This window comes from Anarhichas minor, unplaced genomic scaffold, assembly GCF_050575085.1.
Source record: "Anarhichas minor isolate MPS153535 unplaced genomic scaffold, ASM5057508v1 ptg000014l, whole genome shotgun sequence".
Lineage (NCBI taxonomy): Eukaryota > Metazoa > Chordata > Actinopteri > Perciformes > Anarhichadidae > Anarhichas > Anarhichas minor.
In genome coordinates this window covers 13,158,670-13,170,448 of record NW_027466460.1, presented here as the reverse complement: position 1 = coordinate 13,170,448, position 11,779 = coordinate 13,158,670, and the positions used below count along the sequence as shown (strand labels likewise).

Below are 11,779 nucleotides of genomic sequence, written 5' to 3'. Positions count from 1 at the left end.
TTTCATTATAAAAACAGGATTTTTATTGAAAGTCTCAGACATTAAGTTACACACATCATGTGGGGGGGAACTGCACTCATCCGTTGATCATTTGTCCATGATAGAGCACACACATTACTCCCGGCGTATCCTCCACTGCACTGTGTGTTCAGTATTGCAGCAGAATGATCTATAATTTATTCACAGTTTGACTCAATAGAACTCTGAACTCATCAGTTCAGAGAATCGTCCCTCGATCATACCTCACAATCAGCCGTCCTTTTATGAAGCGCACACGGTAGACGAGCGTAACGCCGTCTGCGTGTTTACGAAGCAGGCAAGTCAAAATACGATCGAGCCTGTGAACTCCAGAGAAATTTAAAGTGGTGTGTCAGGTCATTTTAAGAGAAATTGTTGCATTTATTACCGTAATTTGAATTATAACCATGCACTAAGCACTTTGGCACAAATGATTAACCACAAGATCTTCAAATCAAATGGGATATCCATTTCATGTTTATGCAAGTGCTTTCTCCTGCACTGAAAGAGCATATCCTATTGCCTCACTTCAACACTGGGCTGCATTGAAGTATATGGAGAGTGTCAGAGTGAGGTGTTTATGTGCCTCGTAACGTCATGTCATAAACCTGCATCCGACCTCCCAGAATACTCTGCTTATTACTATGGAGAGAAAATGTTGTCCTGACTAATGTTGAAATATCACAGCTATCGTTTGCAGGTTCAGTGAGAACCCAAACCGTGAGGATTTGGTACCGTGTGTAGAAACACAGACAGACATTCTTCCTGCACACACTCCCTCTCTCTCACACACCCACCCACACACACACACATAAAAACAGAAACACACACACAACCCAGAAGGTCTATAAGATTAAGACTTCTCTGCTTCTCAGAGGACGTGACGGAGATACGATGATGTCGTCGGAGTCGTCAGAATCAACGGCTCCACCAGACTCAGCTGTGCACCGAAGCTCCGTTTGGTCTGCAGGAGACCAAATCAATATTAGTTGAATAATTAATCAACTGGGATTAATTCATTGCTTTGAAACCTATCAGATTAAAAAAAAAAAATACAACATGAACACATGACAGAAAGTGCAATCAATAGGTTGTTTTCAACATAAATATTTATGATTTTATAAAGATGTGACTCTCATTTCAGCAGATTTTCCTCCAGCAAACATTTTCCTGACATCAAAGCTGAAAAATAAACTTTGGTTTAATACGTAGAAAACTGTGACACAAAGACCCCACCCCCTTTAACCTGTTGGTGGTGTCATCCTGGAGGAGTGAGTGCTAGAGACAAGCCAGGGGTCTTCTTCTTCTCCCTGCTTTCCACCATCTTTATGGGGGGGGGGGGGGGGGCACCATGGCAGCAAAACAACAGATACAAAGCAATTCAGACACACCCTCAAAATATACGCAATGATGACGAAGCTATGATACTATTAAATATATGGACCAAGCCATGGCATGCCTGTATGAAAGTTTTCATCTCACATACAATAACTCTGCATCATGCAAACGATTGCGTGTTCGTAACCAAGATGGCAACAAAAGCCGACGAGCCTGTGTCTGCTTCAGCCTTGAGCAATGAGATCAGGTGCGTAAGCTAAAACTGGTGCAGTCCAAAATCTCTCAGGAAACATCAAATGCAGGGGCAGTCTTGTATATATATAAAATAAAAAAAAAAAAAAAAAACGCTGACATAGCAGCTCTGCTCGATGCACCCGTCTCATGTCGACCTATAAGACAGTCGGGGAGATGGAGGAGGGAGCGACGGGGAAGCTGGTGGAGGTCTAACAAGGTCAGTCAGGTTAGGGCCGGTCCAAGTGGAGAGAATCAACTGTCACAATATTTTCTACCTCCATATCGGGACTGCCACGATACTGTAGGGTTGACTATTGGTACAATATTTACCCAATGACATTTTTGATAAATAAACATTTACAACAATTATGAAATACTCCAATATCCAAAACAAGCTATCTGATCTCATATCACGATGGCGATAGATTAGGACAGGGATCTTGAACAGAGGGAACTTCTTTCGGGGTCATGTGAGGTAATGACATCACTGGTCCACAGGCCTGCTGAGTGTCAGTGTTTGACGGGGAGGCTGTGAAAGCTCGGTCTGACGCAGAGGAGACAGGCAGCGGGGGAATTAGATCAGTGTGCCGGCAAGATCCATTTTGACTTGTGAGGTCGAGAGCAGGGGAGATGCCGCGGTGCTGCGTACCCGACAAAACATCCAGCCTGAACCCCCGACTGACACGCCTGAGTGGGGATGGTGCGCTTCCTGTCTAAGTAACATGACTGCTACGTCTCCGGCAGAAAGAAGACTCAACGCACGAGTCGAGGGGAAACTCACACATATACAAACACCACAGAAGCATTATACACATTCATTAAGCGCAGTATGCTATAAACACAACTGTGATGATTTGTGTGTTTGGATGTTTGAAGTGTCATGTACTGTATATTTAGGGTAAGTAACAAGAAATGACTTAAAAGGTCCCGAATTGTAAAAAAGTGAGTCTTTTTTTATTACAAAGCCGGTCTGAGTGCTATATAAATACTGTGATAGTATTCAAACGCTCAATCCATGGAGAAATACACATGGCCAATACTGAGACACTGTCCCTTTAAAGGAGCCGTCAGGATGTCAGTCACTATACAACATATAAACCAATACAACGTGTGTGTCCCAGATTATTTCTGTTCATAGTTTATTCATAGCGTATGTAAATAACATCAGCTGACAGGAAGTAAACATGGAACCTAGCTGTGGCCGAGCGATGCAATTCCTTTGAAATGCGCCGTTTCAGACAGTAACGGACAGTATGAGAAAAACAGAGGTTTTGTTAAACATCAAAGCATGTAAACATGTTCTAGTAGAAACCCCAAACACAAGTATGAACCTGGAAATGAGCCCACTATGTCTCCTTTAAGCTGTGTTTAATCAGAGCTTTGGTGAAGATAGATGTGTAGCTACATGGGGAGAGAATGAGGACGACGGGGGAGCGGGAAAGGGTTTTTATATCTGTATTAAAACTTTTTCTTTCTTTGTTTTAAGCTACCGTTTGTTTCATAAACATAGACGAAAGAATTGATCACAAAGAAGTATGTGTGAACCTCACCTGTTGTGCTGGGTGTGTGTGTTGAGCGAGCTCTTCGTGGCATCAGCGTGGGCACGTTGTTTCCCAGTGGAGAAGGCTCAGAGAACCCTGAACTACACACACACACACACACACACACATAAAGCACTGCATGTTTGACTGGATCTGTTCTCTCCACATTTTCTTTCTCTTAAAAACGTGAGTCACCTGTCTGTTGCCCGGCTACAGCGAGCCAGGTGTCCCCTGAATGCGGACTGTACCATCATCAAGGCAACCACGTCAAACTCTCCGTCTACGGAGGATGCAGCATCACGGCGGCTTGTTGCCTCTACGGCCTGAAAACAGGAGTTGAGGACGATAGGGAGCAAAAAAAAAAAAAAGAGAGAAAGAAATAGGAGTTCAGTAAGGAAGGGTGAGGGAGGTTCAGTGGGGGAGACAGAGGGAGAGATGCTTTTTAAGAGCCATCTGGTGGTAATTTAATTAAACTGCAACTCTGATTTACTTCAGCACAGATGTGTCCATGATGACGTCTAGTTGTACTGCCCCAGGCTCAGAAAAGGGCACACATGATCGTCTATTATTTAGTCTTCATTTCATCGTTCTTTACTTTCAGGGTTTGAGTAAGTTAGTGTGGTGGCGCTGCGTCCTGTGACGCACATCGAGAAGCGTTAAACGCTGCTCCACTTGACTTGACTCTGTTACGAGGGACAGTGGTTTCTCTCCCGTCACGGCTCAGATCACCTCTTTATTAAAGCGACACTAGCCTGTATGAGTGTCATCCTGATTGTAATTTAACCATGTTGGTCCATTCTCAATCTCTTCACACAACATTGTCTGTCCCTCCTAAATTGCTCTTCAGGAAGTTGCTTCCATTTTTTTCCTGTTTTGCAGAGATTGTCTATACATCCTCATCGAGAGTCTAAGTCTCTCCTTAGGGTGCCGTACGCTGTACAGACTGTTGAGCTATAGAGCTGTGAATGGACTTGACTACTTCACTTAATACCAATTCACAAGAAGGCTGACAGACAGTAAAGAGAAAGGGACATTGTGAGGACTATAGTACAAACTGTAGTGCAATATTGTGAGTCTAAACCTAGAACTACATCCTGGTAATTCACTGAAACTACCGTTTTTTAAAGTGATATTGAGACTAAGATGATTGTGAGGTGTAAGAGGATTGTTGGTGCGTTACAGACACAGAGTGACAGTGAGTGTGTATGGAAGTGTTTGTGCGTGGGTGAAACCTTATTCTGCGTTTCTTTCAGCAGGTCCTTTAGCTGCGACTCTCTGAGGAGATGAGCTCTCAACGCTGACTGCAGCATCACAATGTCCTGAAGATAGAATGCAGAGAGATGGAGATAAGATAAAAGAGAATTCAGTGTCAGGACATTTTATTTATATAGAACTTCTTTTACATAATCGTGGTGTGTTGCGTACCCGGTTTCTGTGCTCCCTCCAGTTTGTCTGGATAACCGACGCTGATTTCTCTCTTTCTTTCTTCTCTTCGTCTCCTCCCCCCTCCTTCTCCTCTCGTCCCTTAGTGTCCCTCTCGTCTGCCTCCTCTGGACCTGCTCCAGCCGGAGTGTCCTTGTGGTCCTCTGGCGATGCGGCAGAGAGAGAGGGGAGCTCAGCTTGTGCAGGTTTACTTCTGTCGTCTAGAGTCTGGATCCTCGCCCACAACTGATCCAACTCCAGTCTGAAAACCAAACAGACACACACATGAAAGACACGCAAACCAGTGATGTACTGCAACGTGAAGCCATTTACCAGAGTAGGTAAGCTGCACCTGTAAACAACTCTTCTTTATGATTGAATGTCTTTATAGTATTGATCTGACCATCGACCACACTGCTGTTCTATATTTAGACATTCTCTGCATATAGACAATCCTCCAGTGGATCTCTACAGGGATGCCAACTGTGTTTGCTGGGACGTTTTTGAAGTTACTTCAAAGCATCTGTATGACAGAAGCATCAGCTGTGAAATGTAAAGCCAACAGCTGTCGGTGACAGTTCTTTTAAATTCCACCATATATACAAAGATGTTACGGGTGTAGTTAGGACCCAGGAGCAGTACGACAAGACCCGGACTGGTTTGATTTAAGTTCTTTATTAGAAACGCACGACAGGTAGAATATGCTCTGGCAGAATCCACGACAGGTTTCTCGGGGTCAAGGACAGAAGGGCTGAGTAAGTTTCCAGGGCAGAAGCAAGGCGAGGTAGTCCGGAACAGGCAGGGTCGGCAACAGGGAATCAGTCCAAGGGTGAGTGCGGGAAAGTTGAGCATGTAAGCAAAGAACGATCTGGCAGTGAGTGTGTCTGAGGCAGGGGTTTAAATAGTGAAGAGGTAGAGTTAGCAGGTGAGAGTGATGAGCTGATGAGGAGAGTGTGACTGGCAGGTGCCCTGAATGAACTAATTAGGTGAGTGAAAGGTGGGAAGAAGTGACAGAGCTGTGACAAAAGAATATGAATATGTAGAAGGACAGCTTTTGATTTTAAAAACAAGCAGCACCTCACAAATCTTACTACAGCGGAGATATCGAGAGTATGGCATGTTGAGACGCGTCATTTTAATCATACCACTGTCACAACACAACTAAAACATACTTATGCTGCTGCCTCTCTTTGTCCCGCACATTTGTCTGCTCAGCTTTCCATCGCTCTGTCTCCGTCTCCGATTCTTGTCTTTCTGTCCTCGACTGTCTCAGTTCATCACTGAAAAACACAAACACAACACAGACTCAAGAACTAAACACTTTATAAACTCTACTCATAGGCTGGTGTGTTCTCCCTCTGGTTTATATGACGGATTAAGATTGTTATTATTATTATTATTATGACTTGTAAAGATGTATACATATCATTTAATATACATAAAAACTCAGGCTGCTGCTCACTCACTCTTTACTTGACAGCCTCTCTTGAAGCTCCACCCTCTCCTCCTCCAATTGGCCGAGGCATTCTCTCAGACCAGAAGGCTCCTCCCCTTCCTCCGTCATCGTTCCCACGGAGACCACTGCCTCTGTTGCCATGGTAAACCCCGGAATCTCCGCGGGCGAGGCCTGGACCTCCCGATCCAATCGGCCGCCGCGCTTTGCTGACTGGGCGTGTCCTCTGCCGTCCTCCAGCCTCTGATTGGACGAGAGAGGAGTCGGTCTGTGATGAAGCAGCTATGTGTGTCACAGGTGACTCCACGTGTTTACATGGACAACTAGTCACGGACAACTAGTCAGAGCTTTGTCTCACCTTCTCCACCTCCAACAGCCTTCTCAACAGTCTCAGTTTACTCCACTCTCTGTAACCTACGACACACAGACACACTCACACTTTTTACAATAACTGAATAGAGCTGGATTAATTAAAGTCCCAGTGAAACTTCAGCCTTTTGTGAAATGAAGTATCTGAGCGGTGCTCAGTTACAAGAGGGATTTAAATCAAATCCTTCGCATTTTATTTGTAACTTTTGTTTGTAGGACGGTTGATCATTAGTTGGACATTATGTCATAGTTGATGTCTCTTTACATAACAACCACAAATGGAAAGATTTTGGTGCATATTTGGTTACAAAACATAATAAATTGGATAAGAATTAAAACATAAATGACCAATAGTTGATACTATATTGTTTGGGGATTATATTATGATTTATTTTGTATACTATAAGACAATATAAATATATCAAACAAAAAGAGATTTATACTGTTTGTACAGAGGTAGTTCTTCAAAATGTTATCAGGTTATTGCTGCCAATCAATGAGCACGACTACTTTATGGCAACATCTGATTTACAGGAATGTTTCATCAATGTCATGTACTCAATAATCATAACACCCCCCTATATAGGGTGTCCGTGTGGTTTAGTGTGTGAGAAAAGACCTTTGATTCCTCCTGCAGGACTGTCGGTGCTGAGCTCCTCTCGCAGCGCCGTGTTCTCCTGCTGGAGCTGCTTCAGGTTCTCCGACAGACGATGAACCGCGGAGCTCAAAACCTTCTGCTGCCTCTGGGAGCATTTGCTCTCCGCTCGACTACTGCAGACACAAAGAGAGAGCAGGACAGGTTTTTTATGATTCAATGCAGGGATGGCAGCTTTTTTTTTACCGTTTAATACATTGACTGATCTGTATGGCCATCCTTTAAATCTGTCTGATGAACAACTTTTACCAAGGGTCCCTCGTCTCTACAAAGTCAGAGGGTTTCTTTAAAGGGGTTTTTGGTTAGATGCCTTTCACACAAGTTCTACGACATAAAGTACGTCAGTAAATACTTAAAGCTTTGTGTCTCAGAAAAGGCTGCTAACAAGTGACTAAAATACATCATCATCCCTGCAGAACTCTATTCAGAGCGGTATAAACACAGGTTTATTCAGGGGGGGTAGAACCGTATGTTGTTACAACTCTATGACACGACTTGTCCTCTAGCACAAATAAACAAGAGCACAGATACTTGATGAGCAGATGCAAACCTTTTCTCTGCAGCTTCTAGAAGCATCCTCAGCCTCTGGATCTGAAAGACGATCGCACAAACACACACTTTACAAGTTAGGAGGCTGAGCTCACACTCGGGGAAACCAAAGCAAACGTGGTGATAACATCGCCTGTCACAGCAGCGAAAGGCTATTTGTGGTGGAAGTGTTTCTCTCATTCCTTCGGTGATTGTTTCAGGTGTTCAGATAATATGCCAACAGATTGTTTAACATTTAGGTGGGAAAGGTAACGGTAACAGGGAGACATGTTACCTCGTCAAAGTAGCTTTCTACTGTGATCTTCAGCTCCTCCAGGTTGGTGGTCCTCAGCTCGCTTTGTAGTTTACTGGAGACAAAGAAAAGAGGATAAGCTGAATATTATGCAGCTTCACTAATGAACCAGATGGACTCGTGCAGAGGTGGGAGAGTGTTTTTACCTCAGTGCGTTTTCTTTCTCTCTACACTGCTGCTCCAGCTTCAGGATTCTCTGTTTCAGCCCATTGAGAACCTTGATGGATAGAATCAAGTTGACTAAATCTGTGTAAAAGCCATCCTACAAATCATCTCATCGACAGACTGCACGTACTCACCACACTGCCTTCTTTCTTCTTATCCACCAAACTACGAGTATATTCAGATCCCTACAGGAAAATGTTTTATTAAATGTATTTTTAAATGCATTTGCTGTTCAAATGACAAAAAGAATAATAATTTAGAGATCATACTTTAGTGGGATCCAACAGCTCTTCTATCTGTTTCTCTCGTTTAGCGTTATCTTCCTCCAGGCGGCGTAGCTTGGCTTTCATTTGCTGGTTGTCGGACTTCTGTGCCTGGAGACTCTGCAGAGAACAGCACGAGTGATGAATCACACAGCGAGAAAGGCAGAAGAGGAATACGCATATGGAAAATCCTGAGGTGTCAAATCTAGATGGACTTTTAATCTGTGTGGAAAAAAAAAACTCTATCTTCTGCAGAGGAATACAAGTTACAGAACAGCACACTGGAGCCTTGCTCAAGGCCACTTCAGCAGACATCGTGTTATAAAGAAGACAAATCCTCCATCTCGCTGCTACTGACGCACAACGTGTTCTAACGGTGAATTTGTTTTGTCCTGAATCCAACGTTTATTCACAAGGCAAGCTTTTATTTTGTAACTCTTTACCTTCTTGAGTCGAATAATCTCATCGTACATGTCCTCCTTCTCTCTGTAGTCACCTGTGCTGACGGTGAAGCCTGCAAGCGCAGAGGGACAAATGGGGAGATGGTTTAATAAAAACACCCACACTCTCACCTTACAGTCATGTAACACCTGGTGGTCTCCCTCACTACCCAGTCTGTGTTCTGGTGCCGTCTCCTCTCCTCGGCCAACTCCTCTGACCCCCAAACTTTCTTTTCTTTCTCTACTTTCTTCCACCTCCACATTGTCTCACTGTTGGATCCGGAGAGGAGATGTTTGTGTTTCCTCGTGCTGAAGGTCTGCTTGAGAAGCTCGGGCGTGACATCACACTCTGACCTCAGTGTCTGGGACGCATCTGAAGAAGAAGGAGACAGAGAGAGGTTCAAGGTATTTCACAACACGAGTCAGTGCATCGAACACCATCTGAGAACACTTTGTAGTTCGAGCACTTAAACAAGGGATCAGATGACAACGCAGCAAAGCACAGACATAGTGAAGGAGAGACGTCATAGAGAATCTGCAATCCAACAAAACACTGATAATCAAACTGGGATGTTTCTATTATTTTGTCCAACCCGTTTCTATCAGTGAGGGTAGGTTAAATAAGTTCAGCAGCACCACAAACTACATCCTCAAAATGATAGTGACATTTTCAATCAATCAATAAATAAATTCACTGAAAAAAATGTTAGACTCAATGTTTCTCATGTTGTTGTTATTCTGCCCCCAAGTGGCCAAAAAAATAAATGTATGCAGATTTAAAGGTGCAGGGTGTAGGATTTGGCGACATCAAGCGGCGAGGTTGCAGACTGCAACCAACTGAAACTTCTCCTGTGTGCTCAGTGTGTAAGAGGACTACGGTGGCCGACACAAAAACACTACTGGCCCTACGTAGAGGCAGTGTTTGGTTTGTCCATTCTGGGCTACCGTAGAAACATGGCGGACGGCCCTGTGTAGATATAAACAGCATATTCTAAGGTAACGAAAACGCAATAATTCTAATGTTCAGGAGATTATGCACCAAAGAAAACATTCGTATTTTCATATTCCATTCCTGATAGATCTCCCTAAAGGCTACACACTGTACCTTTAAGGTTTAGAACTCCGGTGTTGAGAAATGAAGCCAACGCAGAAGCGACAAAAGCTGAATATACATATTTACTCTTTGCCCATTTTTGTACTAGCCCAGAGTTTTCGGCTGTGTTGTCACCGACAAGATGGAGACAGCCGGAGTCACAAACTTTGAGGTTCACAACAACTATGACCATAGTTTATACAGTCAGGAAAGATCCTGCCAAATGGAATATTGTTGTAACACGTGCACAGTTGCTTATCATCAGCTTTCCAACGACATACTGAGCAAAGTCAGCAAATCAGCTGAACTAACTTGAGTCTCTCCCTTCTCGCTCTACCCATCTCTCTTTCCGTGTGAGCCTCAGCAGCCACTACTCCTCCCACCATCCCTCCTGAGGAGAGACACTGTGTGCAGAGTTTACTTGTGTGTGTGTGTTTATGTATGTGTGTGTGTGTGTGTGTTGTAACTACCATGGCCGTTGCTGAGGGATGTGAGGCGAGCTGAGCCACTCCCCCCAAGGGTGTCCCCTCTGGTGTCCCCAAGGGAGGCCCTCGGCAGTCTCCAGGCCGCCACCGCTGCTCTCCTGGGGTTCACATTCATACTGGAGAGGTACGGAGACCCTACACATACACACGCTGCACATAAACAATCATGGAAGTTGGAAAGCGGGGTTTGTTACGGTATCAAACTGTCACCACAGAGCAGCTGAGCGGGTTCTTACTTGGAGACAGAGGAGGCTTGGTGGAGGATCTCTTCCTTCTTTTTATCTGATAGTGAACAAAAACAAGGCGTTAAAGCCGATGAGAGGCGTGTCAATCAAACACTGATTAAATTCATGACAATAAAAAGTTCATTTGTTTACCTTTTCCAAAATATCGGCAGAGAAAGAGAAGCTATCCTCGCCCTAGGTTGGACACAGGAGTGAGGCAGAGGGAGGGAGAGGAGAGAGGAAACATCAATCCATAATAATAGTTTCTGCTAAAAATGTTTAGCATGTTTAGTTTGCGTGTCACAATTACTCTCATACACCAGTGGTTCTTAACCTGGGTGTTTGGAATTATGATTATATGGACAAAACATAAATAAATATTATATTTACATATTTGATTTAATATTTTCTTGTGAAACACTGAATACTCTTAAGGGATTGGTTGAAACACTCATCACAAAGACATTACAAGTCGACATCACTTCAATTTAAGGAGTCACAAGCCCCAAAGTGTTGGCAACAACAGCTGCCATAAACTGTTGTGTTGTGTTTGTGTTTTAGGCTCAAGACACAAGTGTCGTAAATGGCACAACTACAGAGGACTCACCAGCTCCTCGTAGTCTTCATCAGTCTGAACATCACTCGCCTCCAGAGACATCTCAGCGGTGGCACTGAACATAGCTGGGAAGCTAAACGTTCTCCGTTACGTTAATCCTCTCATTTCTTTCAGGTTGCCTCTCTCTCGCTAACGTTAGTAGTAAAAAAAAAAAAAAACACGGGGCAACAAAAGAGACGTTAGCTGAACTACAACACGGATGTTCGTCCCACGTTAACACCGCGGACTCTGCGCGTGACGAGCCGTTGATGCGGTGATAGACACTTGTTGACCGTATCTTCCTGAAATCCGTTAAAACGCAATTTTCTTTCCTTGCAGGGTGGTCACTGTTTGCACATCGGTGTTGCGGATTGAGTCGTCTAGCAACCAGAGGCAGCTGGTTATGAGCTGCGTCAAACGAGCTAGAAAAAGTCAGATGTGTACCGGAAACTACGCGACTGTGCCTTCAAAATAAAAGTATAGACAGGATTTTTTTAAATGGCACACTTGTGATAAATTAGGTTTAGCACGATCTATTTATAATAAACTATATATTTTGGATCACGTATATTTTTAGACAGGGCACATAATTGTACTATTCTTCAGAAAATGGCAACACGTTTTTCAATAAAATGTTTATTTT

General features: G+C 43.7%; 1 protein-coding gene across 2 annotated transcripts; it reads right to left on the bottom strand.

Moving 5' to 3' along the window:
• iqce (IQ motif containing E) lies at positions 1-11,565 on the bottom strand. 2 transcript variants are annotated; one of them, XM_076091565.1, is made up of 21 exons: positions 11,149-11,565; positions 10,695-10,736; positions 10,554-10,599; positions 10,303-10,467; positions 9,011-9,112; positions 8,743-8,813; positions 8,306-8,419; positions 8,171-8,221; positions 8,018-8,088; positions 7,854-7,926; positions 7,581-7,621; positions 6,995-7,146; positions 6,365-6,420; positions 6,020-6,249; positions 5,726-5,833; positions 4,557-4,815; positions 4,364-4,450; positions 3,327-3,454; positions 3,141-3,232; positions 1,265-1,342; positions 1-982 (listed from the first exon to the last, which is right to left on the bottom strand). In XM_076091565.1, exons 1-21 carry the CDS (start codon positions 11,218-11,220, stop codon positions 864-866), a joined length of 2,157 nt encoding a protein of 718 aa, XP_075947680.1. In that variant the 5' UTR covers positions 11,221-11,565; the 3' UTR covers positions 1-863. The 2 variants fall into 2 exon arrangements, with proteins under 2 accessions (XP_075947680.1, XP_075947681.1); XM_076091566.1 differs by having other exon boundaries at positions 10,303-10,452.
• Positions 11,566-11,779: the final 214 nt, after the last annotated feature.